The sequence below is a fragment of the Zingiber officinale genome, chromosome 9B (assembly GCF_018446385.1).
Source record: "Zingiber officinale cultivar Zhangliang chromosome 9B, Zo_v1.1, whole genome shotgun sequence".
NCBI classification, from domain to species: Eukaryota; Viridiplantae; Streptophyta; class Magnoliopsida; order Zingiberales; family Zingiberaceae; genus Zingiber; species Zingiber officinale.
This window is the reverse complement of record NC_056003.1, coordinates 120327560-120355418: the sequence shown is the minus strand read 5'-3', so window position 1 is coordinate 120355418 and position 27859 is coordinate 120327560. Positions and strand designations below refer to the sequence as shown.

General features: G+C 33.3%; 1 protein-coding gene across 2 annotated transcripts; it reads left to right on the top strand.

The window, feature by feature from the left end:
* On the top strand, positions 1-27701 carry LOC122024852 (protein RFT1 homolog). 2 transcript variants are annotated; one of them, XM_042583575.1, is made up of 15 exons: positions 1-298; positions 376-455; positions 1130-1224; positions 3325-3485; positions 9418-9569; positions 16240-16358; positions 16450-16610; positions 16732-16806; positions 23603-23674; positions 24423-24560; positions 25458-25613; positions 26623-26675; positions 26767-26945; positions 27059-27170; positions 27242-27701. In XM_042583575.1, the coding sequence occupies exons 1-14, from the start codon at positions 187-189 to the stop codon at positions 27117-27119; spliced, it is 1614 nt and encodes a 537-aa protein (XP_042439509.1). In that variant the 5' UTR covers positions 1-186; the 3' UTR covers positions 27120-27170; positions 27242-27701. The 2 variants fall into 2 exon arrangements, with proteins under 2 accessions (XP_042439509.1, XP_042439511.1); XM_042583577.1 differs by lacking the exon at positions 1130-1224 and having other exon boundaries at positions 240-298.
* The last annotated feature ends 158 nt before the right edge of the window (positions 27702-27859 follow it).

The window sequence follows — 27859 nt, the reverse complement described above, 5'->3', positions numbered from 1 at the left end:
TTATTTAATTTTTTGTCAATAATAATATTTTGATGAATCCGTTTGGAGTCCGTCTAGCAGACCAGCACAACTCCGTCGAAATGAGATGCGCAGCCCAGAGCGAACCCTAAACCCGGATCGCCTCCCTAGCGAAGTCGCCTCTGTCGCTTGCCTCCCCTCCACGCTCCTTCTATCCTCCTCTGGTCCATGGGGAAGGACGTCTCTGGATCTCCGGCGGAGGCCGCGCCTGGAAGCGCTACCGCCCCCACCACGCTCCCCACCCGTCATAACTTAGCTCGCACCTTCAAATATCTAATGGGTTCGTCACCTAATCCTCTCCTTTCTCATTCTATGTCGTATTTTTTTTTTTTAAATTCTGTTCCCCCCTGGTTTCAGCAACGCAGTTCTTATCGAGGGGAATCCCGTTTATATTCAATTCATTGATCGTGAGACACCTTACTGCTGCGGACTATGCTGTAATTTTCCTCATCCTAATGCAAGTTCTCTTATTTAATTTATTTTTATTACTATTATTTAGATTAACATGGGCATAAGCAACTCGATCTGACGACTGCACTGTATATTCTCCTTATGTTAGCCAATATCGTCTTTTCAGATGAGCTAAGAAACACTAACTAAAATGTCCGCATAAGAAAGTCAATGTTGTGAGGAATTTGGCATTCATGTAGTTGGTTCTTTTGAATCATGGGGACTTATTTAACAGATTTTTAAGCTTAGTTTAATCTATGGATGAAAATTGACTCTAGTACTATAGCTTAGACGACCACTGCATCAAGAAGGAATAAAAAAGGTGCAAGCATAATAGTGCATTTTCATTAGCACAGTCTGTTCATTAGCACAGTTTTCAGATATCCAGTTTCAAGCATTTATTTATGTGTTTTAATGTAATTTTACAATTAGAAACATGTATGTCCTGTGTATATGACAAAATAACACTTAACATAATAAAATGTTGAAAAGTTTTAATGTTGTCATGTTCCTTTATTTTGTCTTGATTGGATAATAGTCTAGTTCAAGGAATGTGTACGATGGTTAACAACCTTACTCCATTGTTCCAGTTTTTGTTTTTATTGCCTATTCATCTAGTCCTTTTCTTTTGCTCAATTTTTCTCAATGATCTTTTTTACAGCTTTATGCAGTACAATTCCATCTTTTTGTTACCTCCATATTGTTTCTAAGTCGGGAAGGTTTTCGACGGGCATGCATGCGCACTGGTGTTGGAAGGTTCTTGTTTCTTCTTTAAAATCTATCTTGACCAAATCCATCGTATTCATGAAAGAACAAAGTTTTTCTAAAAATAAATTTGGAGTCATTTTTTTAATATGTCTCATTCTGTAAAATTATTTAAGTGCAATCACCAAGCAAAGCAGAAACAATCTAATTGGTTTTTTATTTAATTAAGAAATATTTATAAGTATTGATAAAACATATAAGGTTGCAGAGAAAGGTTGATAAAACTAATAGTTGATATTTTCCTTTGTAAAACGCAATGGCAGTCAAAGTTGCCATTTTAGCCTCATAAAATTGTTCAAAATGTCAATTTGTTAATTGAGAGAACATCATTGAACTGCTGAAGGTGATGGTGTATATTTGTTTGTCACTTGGTCATGACCTCACTCCACCCTCTTGGAGAGGTGGATCTGCTCCCATTTATAGTTTTGAACATGGTCATCAAAAGTGGCCTAATACATATATGGATTGCTTAAGTTGGATTGGTATCGGCATAGATTAATTCAATTTTTCCCGAGAATTCAATCATCTATCATTGGTGAAGAAAGTAGAATTTCTAAGAAATTACTTAGAAATAAGCTAACTGCATTTGAAAATAGATTAAATTGATTTAAACTTGTCAAATAATGAATGAAATAGATCAAATAGGGTGAAAATATGGTGAGGTTCTATCAAACTAAGTTGATTTTGACAAACTCAACCACTCTACCCAACTCTTTCTACATTTTATCTTGAATACTTGCAAAAACATATAGGAGAGGAAGATAGTGCTTGTTGTTCTTATGTACTTAAATATCTTAGCTCCTCATTGCCAAAGATTTGTCGTGAGATTAAAAAAGTAATCCTGTTGTGCATTTGGTCTACCGGTAAGTAGACCAAATACACATCCATGCTTTCTTCATTCAGTGTTAATCAGAAGCTGCTACTATTGATTGAGAGTGAATACAATACTGATCAATACTGTCTAAAAACCTCTTCTCGATTAAACCCAATATTATGATTACTACTCTATTTTATATACGATATATTGATATCTACTATTATTAATAACTTATATTAATAAATTAGTAGATAATATATTAATATCTAGTATTATTTAATTTTATATTAATAAATTATTGATTCTGTATCAATAAAGACACGATTTATTAACTTTTCGATAATCTTAAAGATATGCATTTAGTTCAAGAAAAGGCGGATGTTATCAAGCCACAAAATTTGAAGATAGAGGAGAATGGGATGCTGCTACTGTCATTATTCTAAAACTTAAGGCACTCTGCTTGGACCTTGTCAAGATGAAATTATCGGTGTCTGTTGTTAAGATGCCATCATATAATTAATTAACAAATATAATATCATTTCATGGATTGCCTTTCCTTCCATCAGGCCATTCTGTGAACATGTTTCCTTTATTGTAGAGATAATGCCTTGAACTACTTATCCTTAATTGCTGCTGTCTTCGTCTACAATTATCCTTAATTTAGAATCCTTTCCTTCTCAATCTCTTTCATGTACTGGTACAATTTGGAATTTACTGATGATTGAAGAATTCCAATTTTGTTGGATGTTACAAAGAGACCACTTACTATTGCAATTAAATGTAACTATATTTAACTTGTTAAATTTCCCCATGCCATATTATCTCAGCTAACCATATTTGCATTAGCTTTAAGTTTATTTTGTTTCTTTATATAAAAGGATGGTAATGCTAGATAGTATTCATGTCATGTAAGATTAAGGTTTTTCGAAACTGGTATGTAGTGTTTTGCTTCAGTTGACTAACAAGTGAAACTATGCACTTATTGATCTTCATCTGCTAAAGTTGGTCCATAGTGAACCAACTAGGTGCCCTGCTTAGTTGGGCCTGTTAGAGTCACTTGTATAGATCTAAGAGTAAATTGTGTATTTACATTATTTTTGTCAGGTTTTTCATGATACTTCATTGAATACCAAAATCTCTAGCTAATGAAGTTTTTGGAAAGAAAAATATCTAAATCTTGAATTGTTATGTAATGCTCCTACCTTTTATTCTCTCTCTCTCTCTCTCTAATTAAATTTTTGTTCACCTAAAATAAAAGCTCTGCCAAATTACAGCAATAATTCATCGATGGAAGAAGATGCTGCAAGATTATTGAAAGTAGCTTGGCTCACATTCCCAATTGGCATCTTGTTTACTTCTGCAGCCTGTCTCTTTGTGTTTTGGTTTCAGAAGCTCACTTTTTCAGATGCATATGCACAAGCTATATTGATCCATGGTATTTCTTGTCATTTAAAACATTGAACTACTGACTGTTTTTGTACCTGGATGATGTTGACTGATTTTATGAACCAACTCTATTACTGTAAAATTGGCATTATTTTGAGTGATTTTATTGCAAACTTTGCAGTTTCTGTTGATTTATTTTCTTCAGTAAGGTTGTACATAATGGTTCATTATAAATCTTTGGCTAGTGGAGTGTAAAAGTATTCTATATTCTGATAATTGATTCATCAAATACACAACATTAATCATCTTGTTTCTGTGTCCCTTATTAGATAATCTGGTACTAGAAGTATAATTTATGTTACTTAGTAATGATGATGCCTGCCCATGTGCATGTGGCAAAACATATGCATTCCAAATGCCATTATGGTGCTTAGTATTGATGGCTGCCTGGAATGACTCCATGAGTTGTGGTAGTATGAGTTGGTATTGTGACACTATTTAAGGGGAGTAGTAAAGGGTGTTAGCATAGCCAGCTTAAAACCAGTGGAAAGTTTAAGGTCAGCTCATTTTTTGTCTTTGAAACAAATGCCAACTGTTGTCTCATGCTAGCTCATATCCCTCACCAAGGCTTAGTGCTCCTTGCTGCCTTGGCAGGTACACTTTTTTGCTATTGTAGGTCAGTTAGTTAGAAAGAGGCATTGAAATGTTTTTTTTTTTTTTTTTTTCTAAGAGGACATACTCTAACATCGTAAATCAATTAGTTTTATCCCATCATACTTATGACAAAGACTCTTTTGCTAACCTACCATGACGATGTTTGGTGATATTCTGAAGTAGAGCCATCTTTTGAAGTATTTCATATGTCGAAATGGTATATATCGGTATTTCAAACCTTGCAAACATATATTTAGCTACAAAATTGCCTTTGTTGGAACTAAAGTTTGAAATCTTATTATGAGTTGGGGTATTGACCCCTAGCTAGAATGAGACGTGCCAGTTATGCCGATGTCGGTGACTATGTTGAGCACAAACCTTGGCGAAGGAAGTGGAAGAAGAGGAGAGTTGAGGGGGGCGAGGTGGAGGAAGAGAATATAGGCAAATGAATAAGGTGGATGTAGTCATGGAAGAATCGAGGCTTTGTCATAAATGAGTAAGAGGCGTTTGTTATAGATGAGAAAGAGGAATTGCAAATGAGGAATGATTTAAGCTTCGCCATAGACATGGAAGAGGCATTTGTCGCAGGCAAAGAAGAATCAAGGCAGAGGAAGAATTGAGGCTTTGTTCATTGTGGTCAAGAAAGAGGAGAGGTGTGTGTTGCAGATGAGGCATTTGTTGCAAACGTGCAAGAATCAAGGCTTGCAATTGAAGGCCGTCGCCGGTGAAGGTGGATGATGAGAATGAGGCATGAACAAGGGATAATCGAGTCTTTGTTGCAAAAAAAGAAGAATCAAGGCATTCGTTATGAACAAAGGTCGTTGCGAATAGGTTCTCAAGAATGTTTCAGTCTCCAACGATTCCACATGTTGATTAGTGGGTAGAATGAGATGTTTTACCCATGTTGACCGACACAAAATGTTTAATGCTATGGTTGGAAAAAATACATAAATCATTATGGTGTGATTGTAATACTCTATATCAATATCTATATAAAATGGTTTCATTGAGAATAATTCCCTTATTACATGGTATCAGAGCTATCACTAATCCCTTCTCATTGAACATCCACTACATGAGTATTTGTTTATGCTCAACAAAATCTCGAGCGTGCTGGAATGATATTGTTTTGGTATTGTGCCAATGTTCTAATGCATGGTGCCAGTGATAAATTGACGGTTGAAGGAGGAAGGAGATGAAGTATTAGGAGGCATTGTTGTATCGAGGTTCAATAATTTACTGGAATGATACATTTCGATCGTTTCACCATAATGCCTTTGCAAGCCCATTGTCTTCACTTCACCTTCACACAGCTGTGAGAACGCACATCCTTCACACCCCTCCACTTGTGCACTTGCTTTCACAAGTGGTTCCTCGTGTCACAAATGACCCATTGCATCGTTGATGTCTCTCTAGTGAGTGACTTCTCTCCTCATGAGCGACTCCTCTCCTTACATCTACTCGCATTGTTGCTGCCATGTATCCTACTACTACTGCTTCTATTTGATAACAAAATTGACCATCACACAAGAGCTCTAATTTAGTCAACCTACCGCCTGAGTGTGGAATTCCTTTCGCACATAAGAAAAGTTCAATGGTAGTAATTATACGATTTAGACTATGACTGTCATGTGTACATTATGGGTTAAGGTCAGATAAAGCACCTCACTACTCAAGCTGCAGAGATCCTTGAGTCCATTCACCTTTTATGGGAGTAGATGGATGCCCAACTATTGGCTCTTCTATGGTAGTCAGTTGATCCTAGTCTTATGAGCATCTTCCATGGTTATCTTTCGAGATACCAGATATGGATACAAGTGAGAATTCTTTATATGGGTGAAATTTCTCAAGGCTATGATGTCATTGGTATTCTATTCTAATTACACCTAGGTCGTTTCTACCTATTGTGGAAAGTTTGTGCATTAGAAGGATATAAGTTACTCATGCATGATTTCTATCCTGGTCACTCGATTTATAGTACCCATGCTGCTCAACTTGGTAATCCTCAACTAACTCAGATGGCTTTAACCATCACAGTCAAGTCATTGAAGAATATTCTAGATTTCTCCAACTTCAACTCGGTTGTTTCTAAGTATATTTGTGGTAATGCATCCATCTTCTCTAATTTTACAACAATGCAGTTCCCTATGTGTGTCATAATAGCTAATGGGTCTCACTCATCAGTTAAGCATATACATTGATGATGCTACCCTTTCACCTATGTTTCATTTGCATACAGGATTTTATAGTCTTGAATTCTCATTGGACTGGTTATCTATTAGCAAGCTTACTAAATTGTTCTACCATATTTTATCTCACATTTGTTACTATTTAAGATTTGAGGATCGACCAAGTGATTGACATAGAATAATATAAGGCTCATCTATTAGTTGGAAAGCTTGCATTTTCGTTATGAACTTTATTAGTTGGATGTGTTTGCACGTTCATTAAGTCTTTTAACAGCACCGCCCCTCTCTAGATCTCTAATTGTATTGGTCACCTTAATCTCCACCACTTGAAGCTCATGATTTATAGTCTTTCATCCCTGATTGTGAGTGTTGTCAATTAGGTAAACATGTTAGGTCATCCTTTTTCTAAGAGTGTTCATAAATATGTTTCTGCACCATCTATGTCAATTCAACTTTTGCTTTTAATTATTTTGTTACCTGTTTATCAATGACTATTGTCAAATGGTATGGTCTTTCATAATAAAAGATTGATTTGAATTGTTTTCTATATTTTCCACTTTCTATGCTAAAGTTTTTAACAAGTTTAGAACTTTTATCTAAGTTATATGTTGTGAGGATGCTAATGAATACTTTTCTCACTTATTCTAATGATATAACTAGATTAGAACTTTTATCAAAGTTTTACGTAGTGGTGATGTTAAGGAATACTTTTCTCCATGGCTTAGAATCTCATATCGTGCTGAGCAAAATGGTTGAAATATATCATATTGATAGTATACCAAAATTCGATATTACTCAACATAAATAATATCTCATATGCCACTATGTCAATCATGTCTATGAGTATTTTTTCATACCAACACTCAGACCCGTCTTGGTATGCTCAATACAAGATAAAATGAATTGGGATAATGTTATTATTTTTTAGCTATCTTCATATAAGATAATGTCAAAATTGTATATTCTATTTGAAAAATAAAATTTGAATTTAACCATATGATTATATAATTGCGTTATCTTCTTCTTTTATCTTTTTCATTTCCTTCCTATTTCGACCTCCAATTACACCTACATTTGAATGTTAGCACTATACGGAAATCAATTATGGGTTTCACTGAGTCTTTATAGTTAAATGTTATCTAATAGTTCTAGAGATCACCGCAAAGCTCGTTTAGTTGTGAAAGGGTACACACATCTATGGAGTTGATGATCTAGATACTTTTTCTTCAGCCGCCAAGATTATTTGAGTTCGTTTATTCCTCTCCCTGACCGCAACTTGTTACTGATTGCTTCATCAGGTTGACATTTAAAAATACCTTTCTTTAATATTTGAAAAAAGTTTATATAGAGCAACCTCTTGATGATGAGGGGAGATTGACCTTGTGTAAACTAAAGAAATCATTATACAGATTGTGGCAATTTTCAGGAGTGTTTGGGAAGTTTAGTTCAACTCTCCATTAGTATGACATAAATACGATTGTTACAAACCATTCACTCTTCTACCTTGTCTCTAATTCAAGGAAGTGTATCCTTTTTATTGTGTACGTGAATGACATTATTAGTATTGGTGATATGGTGGAATTACACAATTGATTTTTTTTTTATTAGCAATTTGAAACTAAAGATTTAGATGTTACTCATCTACTTTTTGGGTTTAAAAATTACTCATTTACAGGGAGATATTTACATTTAACAACATAAGCAGCTACTAGATATGCTTGACGAGCTTATCAGATTCTAACATGAGATTAGGAATAGGAGGGGAGTCATTGAGTGATCTAGGGAAATACATTGACTTGATAAAATATCTTAGTCACCATATCTAACATCTTATTAGGTATTAGTGTGATTAGTTTCTAGATAATCTGTCATGATTATTGAAAATTAGAGAAAAATCCTATGGTACTTTAAGAGTGCTCTAGGGAAATGCTTATTGTTAGCGATCAAGGTTATGTCTAGATTGTAGGCTATTAGATGTAGACTCGTCAAGACTCTCCCATAGTGATGTTCTGTATCTGGTTATTGGAAAAATAAGCATCGGGCAACTGTAGCATCAAGATTGTGTGTGTAGTTTGAATATACAAATCACCCTAGTAATATACAAATTTATTAGGTAAAACATCTTATGATCAAGTAGAATTTACTCCTATAAAGCCATGAAACTTTTCTGTGATAGTTAAACCTCTATGCACATCATTTCGAAGCCTGAATTTTATGGAAGGAGAAAACATATAAAGATTGATTCTTATTTAATTAAAGAAAAAGCGCAATATAATGAGATTGTCAGCTCTAATGATCATCAATCAGTTTGCTAGCAGGTTGCAGATTGCAAATTTGCTGACCAAATCATGAAGAGGGTTTAGGAATCAATGCATTTGTAACAAGCTAGAGTCTTGGGATCCATATATAAATATATAATTGATGAGGGTGTGTTTGCAATACTTTGTACTCTATAAATAACATTTATATAATGTAGTGAAAGATCAACTAAGGTTGTTCATTGAGAATAATTCCCCATCACGATCCTTTTATCTTCCTGTGAGCATCATGCCTTTGCTCATGGGCATGATCCTTATCTTGATTTTTGATAGTTTGGTATGTTTATGCTTATTAGGTAAGTGACAAGCTATCAGAACACAATCCCCCATCTGTTTGGGCCATATTCAAGCATCCAGTTCGATCATGAGTGGCTGCTAAATCAACCTTTAAATTACATATCTTTCATTCACTTAAGTTTTGGGGTGAGTGGTAAGGCAATCAAATTGCATGGATTTTCTTGATATTAGATACTTCATGGTGTTAATTTCTCTTGCCTTTGGTTTTTGGAGGAACAGGATACAGAATGACACAACAAAAAAAACTTATTTAACATATATCCTCAAATTGACCACTAAAATAGAAACAGTAAATTATTCAGAATTTATTTCAGATTGTTTCTATTTTTTTAAGTATGGTTTTCGTGGACCAACTGGCAATGATTATTATGGTAAACATCTTTTAACAATTTCTATTAACATAGAAGAGGTGCATATCCAATCTTTTCAAGCTTCCATAATTTATCAAATTCATTTGATGGATGGATTTTCTGTCTATTTCTTATTTCTGGTGTTTTTAACAAGAACATCTTCCATATGGCAGGACTTGCCTGTATTCTGGAGTTATTGTCGGAACCTGTATATATACTTTCACAAAATTTTCTTCTTCTTAAGCTACGATTGATAGTTGAAACTGCAGCCACTCTCCTACGGTGTATGACTACCTACATCCTGATTTTTAGAAAACCTAATCTGGTAAGGTCATAACTTTCCTCTTGTCCTATACAATATTTATAGATGTAGAAATTAGAAAACACATTATGTGAACTTAATCTTATTTATATGTGTGTGTATCTCTTTCAAACATGCTGTTTTTTGTAGAGAATTTTTCTGATAGTTGTCTCATCTTCAATCTTTTCACTTCATTATCAGAGGTGCACCTAAAATGAAATTTATATCCATTTCTTTTGGGTTTTTTTATTTTCTATCTGATTTATCTGATTCAAAGTGAAGCTTCTTTTCACTTAGATGGAGAAGAATACATTAAACTCATTTGTTTCCTTTTTCCCCGATTGTTTTTACTCATTCTCATTTCTTTGTATCGTCTTCTCTTATAGTCACCTATCTATTTTTCTTTTAGCCCTTTTCTTTTGTGGGCTTGATGAGTTCATTGGGGTGCCATGTTGGCCTAAGCACACATTCCATTTCACAAGTGTGAGTGTGTCCAAACATGTTTAGGAGCTGCATCCCTATTGTAACCTAGCTTTACATAGGCATGACTAACTAGAGCCATGCACTAACTTTTGCTTCCTACAGTTCGATATATGCAATATTGCGCCTTCAATAAAATCTAGCTTTCACTTTATTTTGCATCAAATATTGGTAGCTGGTGAGCCAACAACTATTGTAGGCTATGCATTAGAGGGAGAGGAGAGTTTTTACTTTGGGTATATCTTTATATGTTTGGCAGCTTGAAGTGAGCCAACTTGCTTTCTCCATTAGTTTTAAAAGAGAAGTCTTTGTTATATACATTGTTGTATTCAATTTTTTAACTTCATGTTTGGACAAGAGAAAGTGAAGGAAAAATGAATAGCTTATAAGGAATTATATATTTGTAAGAATGAGGAAAACTTAAAAAAAATATATAATAGCCAAGAAAGAAGTTAAGAAAGTAATGAGTGAAGCAAAGAATGAAACTTTTGAACGATTATATAAAAAATTAGATACAAAAGAAGAGGAAAGAGACATTTATAGAATGGCTAAAGTGAGAGAAAAGAACACGAGATCTTATCCAAATAAAATTTATTAAAGATGAATGTAATAGGGTATTAGTAAACGATGAAGAAATAAAAGAGCGGTGGAAGAGGTATTTTCATCAACTTTTTAATAAATGTTTAGATGACCAACTTAACTTAGGTATTTTAAGTAGGTCAAATGAGCATAGAAATTTTAATTTTTATCTAGAATTCAAACTTCAGAACTAGAACAAACTTTAAATGAGATGCACAATGAAAAAGCCGTTTGACCAGATGATATTTCGATAGAGGTATGAACGTGCCTAGGGAAACAATGTATTGCCTTGAAGCCGCTGCAGAGGGGTCGCACCACCGCGGTAGCGCCAGAGTAGTCACGCAATCTCCGCGGCCATGGCTGAGAGGTCGCGCAACCCGCGATAGCACCGAAGTCGTGTAAGCTCGCGAGTGGTGTCGGATTTCAGATTTTTTTTAATTAAATTTAGATTAATTATTTTAATCAACTCCTAGCTATGATGAAGATAATCTAAAGAGACTTTATTAAACTCTAATACAATTATCTAATTAATTTTATATTTCATTTATTTTAATTTAAAAATTATAATAATTTATTTATTTATTTATTTATCTATTTTCATATCTTTTCCTTTTTTAAAATATTATTTTTTATATTGTTTATTTTTTTAAATATTTATGTCAAATATTTTACTTTTAATTAATATATCTTATATTTAAAAAATACCGAAACTATATCGTCACGGCACGATACAGTACCAAGATCGTGTCGTTCTGGTCCAAGACCGAAACATCGACATGGGTCAAAATTTTAAACTTTGGTTAGACCTGCTATATTATATGGAGCTGCATGTTGGGTTATGACTCGAGCACATGACCAGAAGATGAGAGTTGCAGAGATGAGGATGTTAAGGTGGATGTGTGGACATACGAGGATGAACAAAATAAGAAATGAGAATATTAGAGAGAAAGTCGGAGTTGCATCTATTGAGGAAAAACTCCGAGAGACACGTTTAAGATGGTACAGACATGTACTTAGACGACCAATAAATATTCCAGTTAGGCGATGTGAAACTATGATAAATATGCATATCAAACGAGGAAGAGGAAGACTAAAAAAGATTTGGTTAGCAACAATAAAACAAGATAAAATTTATTTAAATATAGATGATAATATAGCAGGAGATAGAGCTCAATGGCGTAAAATGATTCATACAGTCGACTCCACCTAGTGGGATAAGGCTTGTTGTTGTTGTTGTTTGTACATGAATTCTCCATAGATGTAAGCTTTAGACAAACCTTTTTTTTGTGCTTATTGCCCTTTGTTCGAGGTTGTGACTTGTACTTGTATATGTGAGTAGTGAATTGCTTCTACATGAGAGGCAAAGATTCTAATCATGTGACTTCTTAGTGGATTAATTTTCTTGTGAATTAGTGATATTGTCTAAGGGTGCCTTTACCTCTGAGGGAAAAAAATCGTTGTTGAGCCATGTCACAATTTCCCATTTTCATTATATCTCCTTTCTAAAATAAATTAAGAAAGGAGAGTCTCCCTTCTATTTTTAGTAAACTCTTCTTTCAAAAGAGACCTCACGAGAAAATTCTGACTAAATTAATACCATCTCACGAGAAAATTACATTCAGTGAGGCAAAAATCAAAAAGGTGCTCCTTTTTATTGAAATTGTCAAAAGAGACCTCTTTTTCATTAATCATCAAAAGCCCACCCCATCCAATATGTTATCTTGAAAATACTCTTGTAGCAACCGTGAGACATAACTTCTACAAGTTGTAACAATTCTGACTTGCAGCTGTTACGTGTGGTAGTCAACTTTGGTTAAATTAAGCTGTGGTCAAATTGCTCCAGCTTGATCAAAATTGTTACCCATAAAATAGTTTTATATCAAAATATTATTTACTAACTCACTTAAAATTGCTCAAACTTGATCAAAATTTCTTCAATTCAATCAAAATCACTTAAATACTGTGGTAGCAATTATGGTTCATAGTCGCTACCCATTGTAGTAGCTATGATATGTAGCTGCTACGATATATTAAGCGATTTTGATTAAATGGGTGATTTTGATCAAGTCTATGTAGTAGCAGCTATGCCCTGTAGTTGCTGCAATAATGTTGGAATAAGGGTATTCTCGAGATAAAATATTAGATGTGGCGTTATTTTGTTTTATTGTTTTTGGAAAGGCACCCTTTTGACGACACCAATGAAAGGGGTGACCTTTTGATTTTTGCTCTTAAAAATTCACCACTACCTCCAGAAGGGGTATTTGAGAAGGAGAAAGATAGTAGACATTCGAGTGTGACTCACCGATGAGTCATAGGTCGTGGAGTAAGAACAAAGGTTTTGAATCATGTACATCTTCTTGTTAGCATTCGGATACATTGACTTGCCTTATGTTGTCATTTCCACTGCAAATTGTATTTGTGTGACTTGGCTAAGTCATCAAGTTATTTGCAAGAGCAGAAAGTTTTAATTTGCAACTCAATTAGTATTCACCCCTCTAGCAATTTCCTAAAGGTCCTAACATTAAGACCATTAATATATGCATATATCAAGTTTTAAAATCTTCTTCAACATTGAAGTTTTATGTTCAATTGAAATGAGACCTGCAAAATTGTATAGCCTCATGCGTTTAAAGTATCATTCTATTTCTCACCTTTGGTCACGGGCTAGAATTGTATAGCTTAACACTATGTTGTGTTGATATTCAATGCACTTGGGACATACATTAAAGTATGCCTAGATGAATTTTGATCATTTTTATTATTGTAACAGTCTTTTATTTAGTTTATTTACTTAAAGAGCAGCTTGGTGCTTGAAGCTCCCGCTGTCTCGGGGAAGGGTCGAACCACATTGGATTTATTATACGCAATCTTATTCTGCATTGCAAGAGGTGGTTTTCACAACTCAAACCCGTGACCATAAGGTCATATAACAATTTTACCATCAAATCAATGCTCCCCTTCATTTAGTTTATTTACTTGTTAAAATAAAATTAACACTTGGTTAATTAAATCTTATTGTATTAAACATGTTTTAAGATTAGTTTTTAATTCTCTTTCATTTAGATTTTGTACTTCGAATAAGTTTGTATCAATTTTTAATTGAAATAGAAAATGACTTTACTCAATTTTATTTCAATCTTTGTTAAGATTAATTCATATAAGCTCACTCTTGTAATTTTACACTTGTTTACTTATAAAATTGAAATTATATAAATTAAATAATTAATTAAATTAAATTTGAATTTTGGAGAAATATGCTAAAATTAATAATAATTACATTTATTCATCTTCCCGCATGCTGAAATTAGGGGTGTGAAGTAGCCGAGCCGAGCTTGGCTATGTTTAAACTTGTTTATTAAGAATCTTATCGAGCTTAAGCTGCTCGAGCTTTTTATCAAACTCAACTTACAATATATTTGTGCTTATAAATTAGGTTAAACGTTTATCTAATACAAGAAGCACTTATTATTATTATTATTATTATTATTAACATATTATGAATAATTTAAGATTATAAAAATTTATAGATAATTTTATTTTTTTATGTATTTAAATAAAAAAAATAAGAAATAAATTCATAATTTAATTTTATACAAGTTAAAAATAAGTTTATTTATAAATTGTTCATAAACGTTAATGAACCAAGCTTACTAGTGTTCAAGCTTGATTATTTTGTATATTTGTTTATTATTGGATGAACATAAACAAGCTTTATTGAATCAAACATCAAGCTTCAAGCTTGTTGACAAACATCGGGTTCATTTACAACCCTAGCCGAAATATGCCAAGGCTTGCCGAGTGTCGGTATGATGGCGTAAGCAGGATGAGAGATTATTCATGTTGATCACTATTGGGTTTTCATATTTAATGGAATTGTATATTTTGACCATCCCGAACTTGAAACTATGATACATATAGATCTCAACAAGACATTTGAGTATTACTCACGATGTTACTGCTTGTCTTACTTGTGTTCCTAGGATCTTTAAAAGATTTTTCCTACACAAATTATATCTTTGGCAATGTTTTTAAATGCTTAAACAATCATGATATTAGTAAATACTATGTTTTGATATTATAACTCCAGAAATGATACCTTAGACCTTAGAATGCAAGGTTTGATAATTTTTTAATTCAAAAAATACGTCTTGAGAAGTTCCTTCTAGATGATTTCTTAGAAGATAATGATGCAATAACATATGCAGTAAACATAATTAACTATATAAAGTATGCTGGTATATATGATAAGATTTATTTGTTAAGACAAAATGATGTTTAGATCTAGCTGTGATGTTTGATGGATTGACAAAATGATGCATAACATTTTTTTTGTATGATTTAAATTGAGTTTGCAGGGTTATTATTAGATTTTAGAAATTGAAATGATGGATTTCATAGATCCAGTGTGGTACTGTGAGGAGCTTTGAACTCATGGATGAAGCTTGAAGATAGAACCCAAGACCCATGTAATGTATTGTTGTAACCTTGGGTTTGTTTTTGGGTGGATTGATGGATTGATGTTTTGATAGCCTAAGCAGATATTAAATTACTTAGAGATTGATTTCTATTGAAGCCTTGTGACTTAACTGTGTTTCCTGGCCTTACTTTTGTCGACAATTTTTATTTTCAGACTGTAGGATAGCTTATGAGGCTATAAACTAACCGAAGGGCCTGCCTAGACTGCATTGGAGTGCTAGTTGCCTAGAAGGCTAGTTGTGGAATAAAATGTTACTATTTGAAGAGTGGTTCTGGTTGTGCTTCTTGCTATCAAGTGCTCAAATTATATCTGAGAGCTTACATCAAGATCAATGCTTCAATTCATTTTTTCAAGCTCTATCAATAACTGTGTTCCTTTTCGCTTGCTTCATTTCATCTCTTAGGGAGATTGTGAGGAGTTGTTTAAGCTCTCATGCTTATCTTGTGATTCTTGTTGAGTCTTCTATTTCATTTCCATGTTGGTTTGTGCATTTAAAGAGTTCTCTAGCTTTTGAGGTCTTATCTTTGAGTGAAGTCCCATTGATTTGGTCAAGCTGTTTTTAGTTTGTGAGGTGTCATACTCGATTTGTAGAGGCTTACTACATTGCCTTATTTATAGGAAAAAAAAGGACAGCCCGGTGCACGAAGCTCCCGCCATGCAGGGTCCTGGGGAAGGATCCATTGTACGCAGCCTTACCCTGCTTTTTGCAAGAGACCTTATTTATAGAAGTTTGTAAAAAATTGACAGTTACACACTTGGCGCATTATTGACTGAGTAGAAGCAGGGTCTCAAAATCTCATTTTGTTATTGTGTTAGCATTATGTCTATTTCTTATTTATTTCAGCTACATTTATATTGATTTTCATATTTTGATGACACATGCATACTTGAATTTGACTATTATATTTAAGTTTTGAGCCTTGCAAAAAATCTTGAGAAAAGTTAACCATCTATTAACCCCCTTTTAACTGATTTGGTCCTACATTATTTTCCATTGTATGTTTCTACTTTTTTTGTTTCTCTTCCTCTTCTTTGAAGTTATCATATTCAAATGGTATTTTTCATTGTTGACTTGGCACCAATTTTAGGATAAGTACCTTATAGCTATTTCTCATTGTTGCACCTTACTTTCTAAGAAACTCTTGCTAATGCTTGCAGGAAAAGGGGATTGTATTTGCTTTATCTCAAGCTTCCTATGGTTCCTGCTTGGTGTTGGGCTACTGGGCTTATTTTCTGCTCTCCCGCACTGTTAGATATTCTGATCTTTTTCCCTTTAGGTTTGACATTTTCATTTGCAAGTTCTATTATTGATAATTATTGTCTGTTCAAATATAATAATTGTTGAATCTTAACATGAAATGTTGTCAGAATTTCAAACTTTTACTTTGACAAATATCTTCTGAAGATGTGCTTATTGTTCACTGGTCAATCTTTTCAAAAGTTGATTCTACAAGAAGGGGAAAAGATGGTACTAGTATGGTTGGATACACCATATAACCAAGCTGTTTATGGGCTAGTTGATAAATTAGGTACTCATCTACTTGATAAAAAAAACTAAGTTCCTTGACAAGCAGGTCTAGTACCCATTGTAGTTTTATTGAATATTTGAGATCGGTATATAAGCTGCCTTTAAACATAGCTATAATGCAGGAAGTCTAGTTGTGAGAATGATATTTTTACCTTTTGAGGAGAGCTCCTTTTCTACATTTGCCAAGATGGCATCAGGTCAGCATTTTCAAAACTGAAATTGTCACTGTATTTTTTTTCTTGAGTACCTCATCAATGACCATTTTTTCCCATTATATTGCGATTATCTATGATCTAGATTTATATAACAAAAAATCATATTATTCACTGTCCGTTGGTTCCTTGGTGCCTCATCAATTTTTCCAGTTGAGAGTTCTCTACTGGAATGGATCCTTGGTTCTTAGGGCCTTGTGTTCTGGAAATAACCTTAGGAAATTACATATATTTGATGCTTAGTACCCATTTTGATGGGAGTTCCATATTGTGCATGTTCAGTCCTTTGGATTTAATTTAATAGTACTGTAGCACTACTATTTGCTACTCTAACCAAAGATGGTATAAGATCATATAATTTGATACCTCCAAGTTTTCATTCTTTTTTTGTTTTCATTCACTTATATTGGGCAGTAGAGTTGATGACATTATCCATTATCCTTGCCTCTGCCAGCAAGACAACTCAGAAATGCATGAACTGCATACGATTGATAAAAGTATCAGTTTCAATTTTATATCATTGATAATGAAGATGTGCTAAAGGTCTGGAGCACATATTGGTTTGTTGCACAACTATAATTTATCACTATTACGTTAATGATTTTTACAAATAACTTAGTTTGCTCCCATAATTGTTTCTATCCCGCTAGCTTGTTAGTTTTTTGCGGTAAGATGAAGAAAATTTTAGGTGGCCTTGTTGCCAACCTTGGCTTCCATAGGTTTCTTCCTGTCACATAGACAATTCTCAAGGTTTTTTTTTTGCTGCTTCTATAGTATTTTAGTCGCTATTGACCAAAGTTTAAAATCTCACTGTGTTGGAGCTACTTTATGACTATAATAATATAATTTGTATATTGTGTTGTGTTACCACTTGGGCATGATTCCAAAACTAAACTCTAAGAAGTTTTAATCCTATATTCCTCATCCATTCTTGTTTACTATCAAATATGCCTTTAACAATTTTGAATACATAACAACCATTAAACCTTTATCCCACTAATTGGTGTCAGCAATATAAAACTTCCTACGCCATTAGATTCTATCCTCTACTATATCCTCATTTATATTTAAAAGAATTTTACCCAATTTTATTGTTGCTAAGCAAGTCTTCATGGTTTTTCTCTTTCTTGATTAATGTCTGTATTTATTATGGTCGTATATCACCTAATTTGAGCATTTATTGATTGCCTATGTATATGTTTATATCACAATTTTCTCATCTAATGTTCTCATTTTTTATTTTATCCATTTCGTATATTCGCACATCCACTTTAACATCCTCATTTTTGCGACTCTCATCATCTGCTAATGTGCTCGCTTGATAGTATAACATTAAACTTCATATTACATAATCGTTGTTTTTTTTAACTATTAAGTTTTGGAGGTGTCTTATGATCACAAAGAACACCTAACATCCTTCTCCATTTCAACCATCTTGCTTGTATTTAATGTTAAACTTCATGTCGACTACTCCATCCTTTTGTAAAGCAATCCTAGATACTTAAAGTTCTCAATTTTATATAACTCGTCATTTCTTATCCTACCATTTCCTTGCTACGTCTAATATTATTAAATTTAAATTTTATATATTCACTCTTTACTCTACTAAGCCTCTTTTACTTCTAGTGTTTTTTTGTTATGATTCAAGCTTAACATTTACTTGACGTGGCTCACCAAACAAAACAATTTCAACCGCAAACAATATGTACCTTGGTAATTTATCTTGGATGAATCTAATGAGTTTATAATCTATAAAACTATATAAATTTAGAGTTGATCTTTGGTGAAACCTTATCTTTATAAAAATGCTTCGGTTGATGTGTCTGGAGTCTTGACTTTTGTCATTGCATCCTCATTTTCAATATATGTTATACTAAAATCTTTCTTTTTTATAGTTCTCTGCATTATTTTCTCGAAACTCTGTCATAAGTTTTTTCTAAATCAATAAATATAATATGTATGTTTTGTTTATTTGCTCGATACTTCCAATTGCTTTTTTTTTATACTTTTCTATTAGTGGCCTGGAATATATAACTTTTATCGTTGGCCTTTCATGCTTGAATCTAAATTGATTGTTTGTCTCCTTGGTCTTCTTCTTTAATTTGTTTTCAATCACTCTTTCCCAAAATTTTATCTTATAACTCATTAGCTTAATGATCCTATAATTCATACAATTTTGTAAATCTCCTTTGTCTTTATATAGGGGACTAAAGTTCTTATCCTTTGCTAATCTGACATTTTTTTCGTTTTTAATATCAAGTTTAATAATTTGGTAAGTCATTCAATAACTTGGTGCTCTAGACGATTTTATACTTCTATTAGAAAGAGCTATGACTTGGTGAAGATATCAATAATTTGATCTTCTGCACAAATTTGAGAGATAATTGTTGAGTTGTCATACATTTTTGAACAAAATAAAAATCAATTTCCTTATGTTTTGTATCTGCATGAAAGATTGAATTTGTTGTAAAATATATGACTCCAATATTGCCATACTAAATTTTTAATACAACTTTGGACGCAAGTTCAAAAAGAAGTGATTGAAGTCAAATAATTTTAGACGTTGTATTAGCTATAACTTTGTATTCAGCCTCGGTGCTTGAACGAGATATTGTGGGTTACTTTTTCAAATTCCATGATATAAGGTTTCGTCTCGGAAATATTGCATATCCACCTTTGAGATAATGAAGTATTCTTCACACCTTCCTAATTTTATTGAGTAGGAGTATGCATGAACTGACAAGCACGATTTAAAGTAATATCAGGTTGTGTGATAGTGGCATATTGTAAAGCTTCAATAATGCTTCGATATATTTGGGGATCAGATATAGCAAGAGAGGATGAAGATGTAGAGAAATTGTTTAGAGCAATTGGTGTGGAGACCAAACGTGCTCCATCCATTTTCGCCCCTTGAATAAGCCAGTAATATATTTGTTTTGAGAGAGGAGACATCCTTCATCATGTGGGTCCTTCATCATGTGGGATAAGTTTAATACCAAGGAAGAAACGAGCATTCCTAAATCTTGAATAGGAAATTTTTAATTGAGAAGACTTAATCCAGTTGGGCTGCCCTTGTGATCATTGATAGTTATTAAAATATCTTCCACCTAAATAAGAAAAAAAATATCATAGATCTATCATTATATTTGTAGAATAGAGAAGAGTTGTCTTTAATCCAGAAATACTTAAGTTTGTAATCAATTAGATAACCTATAAAACCATGCACGAGGAGCTTATTGAAGACCATATAAGATTTCTTTAGTTGATAAACATGAGATGAAAATTGTGGATGGATAAACCCAGGTGGTTGCTCAATAAATACTGTTTCGTCAATATGACTATGAAGAAATGCATTAAAAACATCTAATTGTTGTATAGGGCAATTAAAACTAAACTATCGATAACAATAATCTGCCAGATGTAATTTTGATGAGCTAAAGGTGTCATTGAAGTCAATACCAAGTTGTTTGCTAAATCCTTTAGTTACAAGTCGAGCTTTGTGCCGTTCAAGAGAACCATCAGCTCGATGCTTAAGACGGAAGACCTATTTAGAGCCCACAACATTCATATAGGGAGTGTGAGGAATTAGACTCCATGTTCCATTACGAAGAAGTGTATCAAATTTTGTAGTCATTGCACTATGCTAATTTGGATCCGTGTTTGCTTGTAAAAAATAAGTTGGTTCAACATATTTTGAAGAGGCCACTAGAGCTCGTGGAAGAGGATATTGGGTTGCCATTGGTGGACATCGTACATAGATGTCACTTAAGGGAACCATGCGACAAGGAACATCATCATCCAAGTCACTTGTTAATGGAGATGATGAAGTAGATCAACGGACTTGCATTATCTTAGGATCTAGAAATAGAAAACATATTATCTTTGGCTAGTTAGGCTTCCGAGATTGGACATGGAATGGGTTCAGAATATTATCCCTTCTGCATCTTGCTCTTGTTGAAGTAGCCACTTGAGGTGATTCCGATGATATAAGCGAATTATTATAGAGCTCTAGAGCAGGACTTGAGATGTCATCACTTCTGATATTAATATCTTTTCAAGTTGAACAAATCAGATGTCTTAGATCCGGTACAATATTAGGTGGTAACTGGAATGTGCCACCTGTAGCTAGAGGATTGAAAATCTGCTGAAAAAGGGGGTAGAGACTCATCAAAAGTAACATGTCATGAAATATATAACCGTTCAGTTGGTATATGCATATTACTATAACTAAGAAAAATACATAATGATGAACGAGAATCAAGTTTGCGTTTAGAGTAGGGGCGTAATTGCGGATAACATTCACAATTAAAAAATCGAAGAAAAGTGTAGTTTTTCCAAAGGACATTTGTGATTGAGTAATGAGGTAGGCTTCATCCCAAAATTTACGCGGAACTGATGCATGATAGAGAAGAGCTAAGGCATTTTGCTCTAGAGTGTGAGCGCAAGAGATTCAATGGACAATTCAACAAGAGACAAGATGACGATGAAGTGCTTGATATTCGCCTCCAAAATCAGAATGAAGAGAAAGTATTTTGCAATTAAAATATCGTTCAACTTGTTTTTGAAAATGACAATAGAGCTAAGTATATTTACTAAAATGATCAATGAAGATAATATAATATAGGAAACTTCAGTAAGACTAGGTGTAGGGCACTAAACATTTGAATGAATTAGTTCAAGTGGAAAATTAGAAACACAGTCGGATGAAGAGAAAGGTAATTTATGACTTTTAGATTCCATGCAGACCTTACTAGAATGAGATGTAGAGAAAGTAAAGGAAGTAGGTAAATCGTACTTATTTATGATCGCCTGAACAATATGAAGGGAAGGATGACCAAGTCGGGCATGCCAAGTTGGTTTATTTCTGTGTTCACCAGTAAAAGCTTTAATTGAAGAATTTTGAAGATAGTAAAGGACATTTTTGATTCCATCATGAAACACGGTTGTATTTATTCTTTTATCTTTTATAAGATAATGGCTATTATGAAATTCAAAGAGACCTTGTTATCAAGACAAAAATTGACTTGTGGAGAGAAAATTTTATGAAATAGATGGAACATGAAAGATGTTGCGCATGTGAAAAGTATGATCGGATAAATTAATGTATGTGCCTCCAAGATTAGTAATTTGTAAACCTGAGTTATCGCCTACTTGCACCATATTTGAACGATAGTACAACAGTACTTTTGTAAGGATATTATAGTCTAATATGACATGATGAGTTGGCTTCAGTGTCAATATACCATTTAGTAGATAAAAACTCTAGTGGTTTACCAAGAATAGGTCTAGACGACAGTACTTTAGGATAAGTACATGAAACAGTTGATCGCCTTAAAGTTGAAGGATCATCGATGAAAGTTGTGTCGAATCTTTTGGGACATTGAATATCAATATGCCCAATAATTTAGAGATAGATTTGACATCTTCAAATATCTGACATCGAAAATGAAAGAAAAAGGGAAAAAGAAAAGGAGAGAAGATAAAAGCAAAAAGAAAAGGAGAGAAGAAAGGAAGAGCCAGGCAGAGCAAAAAAGAACAAAGGCTAAAGTTTTTTTTTTCCTTTTTGCTTGCTGGAAAAGAAAGAAAAAGAAGAGGGGAAAAAAATTGGAAATAGAGAGAGCTATTGTAATGCGAGAAAAAGTCAAAAGGAAAACTGCACCAACTCCACCAACCTGTTGAACATTGCTTACGGCGGAAGAACTATAAACACTAGTTTTCAGAAGTGAAGGAAACTGCAACAACGAAATTTGAGCCTTTCCAAGATAAGACAATCACACTCGAGTTTGAGAGCAGTGATTGATGTCCGTGCAGAGATGAAGGGCTGCAAGGAAAGGGGATGGATGTTGAGAAAAGAATAAGAGAGGAGATTAATTGCTGGTGATGTTGCGTGTAGTGAAGGAAGAAGAGCTATGACTCTGATACCATGTTAGAAAAGTAATTGGACAGAAAGTGGGAAAGATGAAAATAATAAATTTATGGAATTGTTTATCGAGTCTCTTATCTCAACACTCTTTGTTGAGAGAAAACATAGATATATAGTTGAAACTGCCTTAGTTCTTCTCTGTCGTGCATCAGTTTTGCGTAAATTTTGGGATGAAGTTGTTTGTATTGCAGAGTATTTTATAAAATCTATTCTAATAACTATGTCTTAATATTAATTCAGCTTGACACGATCATATTGGATAATTCTCTTTTAATGGGTACAATCATCTTTTCATTCTGCATCTCATAATAATTGTAATACTTTTGAAGTTTAAATTTTTTTGATAAAAATTTAAATTTCAATACTTCTCTTATCTGCTTAAATTACCTAAGCTAAGTTGGTCACCTAAACGTTCATTAAAAAATTAATAAAAATAGCTCTTCTGTGGCTTTTTTATTTCCTCATCTTTCACTAGTACGATTCATTTTTAATGCAAACAATTTTGAATAAACATGCTGAAAAAAAATACTAGAAATTACTTGAATGCATTTTGATGCATGCTGAAACATGCCGAATGTGGATATGGTATGATACTCATTGGGTATGATCAACACAAAGCAATTGTCCATGCCGATTTGTATTTGAATTTGTTAATTTGTCAATTCTGCCCTTCCTAACATGATATGGAATCTCAAACCATGCTATTGATTATATCCATACTTCACTATTTACAAATGTGCTACTTTTTGAGAATTGATTTACATATCATCTAATTGTCTCTTTGCACTTTTAGGAATTTAAATTTTGTATTAGAAGATTATAGTTTTTTATAAGTAAGATATCTTTCCTTACTAACAGGCCAGTCTTCTCAAAGGATTGTCAGGTTAGGGAATTCCCTGATGGAAGCTCTCAAGCTTGTTATGTTGATTGGTATGGTCTAGTTCATTTGCAGCTACTTTTTGTGAATTCTAGTCTCTCTGATTAGTATTCGGATTTAATTGTTTAACGCTATGCTGTTTGTGACCAATTTTTGTTGATAATTTCCTTCCCCTTAGAAACTCAAATTAAAGCAGTTTTTATTTTGAATGAGGAAAACTTGTCACTTCCTGGAGTCGAGGCTAACCTGATTGATGTTAGTATTTGCATCAAATTCTTTTTTCATCTTCCAGGTAAAATAAAGGAATATTAGGAATTCAATATAAGACCGTAGGAACATATAATCTTGTCAACTTGTAAGCTTAAGATGGATGTCATCATCCATACTAGTGTTGAAAATGTTGATATTGAATGAACTTTTCTGAATGTCTTAGAAAAAAAATCAGAAACCTTATTTGTAGAAGAAATTGTAAAAACGAACCATCCAAATAAGTGAATTTATCTCTACCATGTGCTTAAGGACCACATTTTTCATGTCTAAATATCAAATGAATGCTTACCATAAAGTGATTCCAAAGACAACAGTTAAGCTTTTTGAAAATTAGAATGCCTATTTCGTACAACACTTGTTGTACAGTAGAGTGGACAATAATATAATCTTCCTCAATCCTCATACTTTATGAACTCTTGGCATCTATTGCATGTTAAGTGCTTCAATTTTCCCACACTACAAATTTAGCTGCTTAAGTTGGATCTTAGTAGTGCTTGTCTGCCATTTTAGTTTTTCTATTAATGGTTGCAGGCCTTTTGGTGATGGCATTTGGTCCAAGCTATTCATATACTCTGATAAGACTTCTCTATGGGAGCAAATGGAGTGATGGAGAAGCACCAGCTGCTCTCCGTTATTATTTCCTTTATGTTGTTACCTTAGCTATGAATGGTTGGTAATTCATTTATTACACAAATGAAATTGTTTCCACTTCCTACATTCTGATAACTGTGATATTATATGTCGTTGACTTCTTGCGCTTAAGCCCTTCATAACTCAGATAGCTAATTTAATTGAACTTCACAGAAAAGAAAAATGTTGCCAGCTCAAAAGCATAAAAGATGAAGGCCTCTCCTGCATACAGGAAACTATTACAAATATTTAAGGATTTAAACTTAAACACTTGGATGGAACTCTATAATAACATGCAAAACTTACTGGGGGGTATTACAGTCCTAACACTGTCGAGTTGACTGTTATATATTTACATCTTTATTTAGTTTGATACTTCATTGTACTTATTGAAATAAACAAATTTCGATAGAAATTTTAATTTAATTTAATTATAAAGTGGCTATGCACTTATTTCTTTAATGTTTTGCATTTCTTTCACTCCTTTTCTTTTGTCTTTTTCTAAAACCCAGTAGTACAAAGTATGATCATTTGCACATGGCATATATTTATTAACATACAAGGATAGACAGTCCATAATTATTGTTCAACAACTATTGCTTTTGTTCAACATGAATCATCACATCTGGAAAGTCAATTATAAGCACTATAAACATGCAAATTCTTGTTAAACCAGTGGTACACAACAAGGTTGCTTAAATTTTGTCATCAGTGAGCTTCATTGAGCATTTATTAAGAGATGCCTCAGCTCAAGTTTCAGAAGTTTTTTTTTCTGTGCTTTTTCTTGACCGTTAATTAAAAGTTTGTACTAGCATCACAACCTAAGGTTTTATTTACCTTTCAACATTTTGTAACCTGTATATGAATATTTTAGATATTGTTAGACTCATATCTTAAGTCTTGATTTTGCTGACGGTTGTAGTTTTCTTATTGTAGGAACATCGGAAGCTTTTCTTCATGCAATTGCTAATGAGAGACAAATTCAGAAGTCAAACAATCTAATGTTTGTATTCTCTGGTATCTATGTAGCACTAAACATCATCATGGTTCGATCTGCTGGAGCAATTGGCTTAATTGCTGCTAATTCATTAAGTATCCTTCATAATGAATTTCCTCCATCAATGACAGTTTGCTCACTTGGATGCATTACTTTTTTATTCAAATGTAAAATGGACAAAAGTGTTACCTATTATGTGTTAATGTTCCTTTTTGAACAGTACTATACCACCTTTCATTTAGGAGATGATGCATGTAAATTTCAATTGTAGTCCACGCTGATGTTTTTTAAGAGCGAGGGAATACCCTCTGAGATCAAAATATTTTAAACTTTTGTTCTGACTTAGAAAAAGGATATTCTGCTTGTAATTAGAGATAAAAGATTATATTTCTTATTGAAAAGTAAGACATTTATATACAAACTAGGAACCATATTAGGAAACTATAATTAGGCTAATTTACAAATTAACCTAATTAATACATATATATTAACTAATTTGTACCAATAATATGATAATTATTATATACATATATAGTAACTAATATATTCAAATATATATAGATAATACTGCTCAAATTGCAATCTGGTGCACTGCATGACAGCACAGAAGAATATAGACTTTTACTGCTCAAATGAGGCAGTTTTACTTAGTAGGGAGCTTGACCAATGGGGGATGTGAGAGGATTGATAATGCAGCATTGCCTTAGCGTGAGAAAGGTTCCTCTCTAATTCTGTAGCAGTTATAAAATTCAGTTTTGTAGTTTACTAGCTATTGAGAACCTTGTACATTACTACAGGAATCCCCTGGCAAGTTCTTTTTACCAGGCAGATATTGCCTAAGCCATAAGTTTCTTATTAAGTGTGGTGAATTCATGTGGATAGACTGATCTGCAACAAGATGCTTCTAGCATTATAGCGATGTTATCTAAAAGATGCTATCTTTCATTTTTTTGTATTTGCAAAGTATCTGCAGGAATTCAGTCATTATACTCATGAAATGTTAAGCAAATATCCAACTAATTCCAATTAGTCCTATAAAAATATTGAACTGCTTTGTGCATTTGGATTAACTGGATTGATTTTTTTTCCTTAATCATCACTAAGATATGTTTTCAAGGATAATATACTCTTTAATATTTATCAACAACTATTTCCAGGTTTGTGGGATCTTTTAAAATGTTGGCCTGACATTATTTTTGTAAGAATTTTTGTTGTCAATTAAATGCATGTTTGTAACTTATTGAACAGGTTTCGCCTTCATTCTCCCTTTTACGGTGCTTGCCTTCTGGATGGGAAATTTTACTTCTTTCATGCATAATAACCCTCGTATCTGAGAGAGTGCTCTTGGATAAGGAGAACTTTTGGCAGACTCTTCCTGCACACCTAGCCATTGGTTTCACATGTTTCTGCATATCATCTATAGTCATGTATGTGTTTTCCCCTTCTCCTTTTATGCCTTCTGTGGATCTTGAAAGAAACCACATCTTTCTGTGGTGCTACTTGATTAATTGAATGATACATAATATTATCGATGGAACAGTTTTAGGCACGAGAAGCAGTTTATCAAGAAAATCATAGGTATGCATAAGCATATTGACTGAAAGAAACAGATGATGTTGGCTCTGCCGGTTATTGCTTCAAGTAGCTTCGATGTGGGTACATGTTTTCTTTCTTCTTATTTCTATTTGAATGAGATACTAACTGTTGGACTCTACATTTGCAGTCTATCAATGAATGACATGATTCTCCTGATTGTCTTTGTAAAGATCACATTGGCTATGTGATCCAACGCAACAGGTTCATTTGATCTTTGGAGGTTCATGGTAAAGTCGTGTTTGTACTTGGACAACTAATAGAAAACGAGAGTAATGACAGACTTTCCGAGTTTTCTTCATATGGCTGGTGAGGGATAAATTTCTGATATCTTGCAGTAATGCTCTCTCGTGTCACATAGTGCCAGATATCTTTAGGAAGAGAAGTTTCTATTTATTGATGTATATTGAAGGCAGTCTTGTCTATAATTTTCAGATTTTAAATTCAACGTCTGTATCTTAGTTGTCTTGTCAATTTCAGCATTCATTCAATATAGATTTTGACAGGTGAGGATTCAAAATTAGAACATTTGTATGAACCAAGAGAATTGAAAATTCGAACATCTGTATGAACCAAGAGTTTTTGTATCAGGCTTAATGTGTCTAGCCAATTGATATGAAAATATGAGTTGATTGGTGCAGTAACTGGAATTCAAATAGAACGTCTACAGGATTTAATCGAGCAGCAATGTCGACTGGAGGCAACTAGGCAGTTGATTGTCGAGCATCGGGCAACAATGGTAACAAAT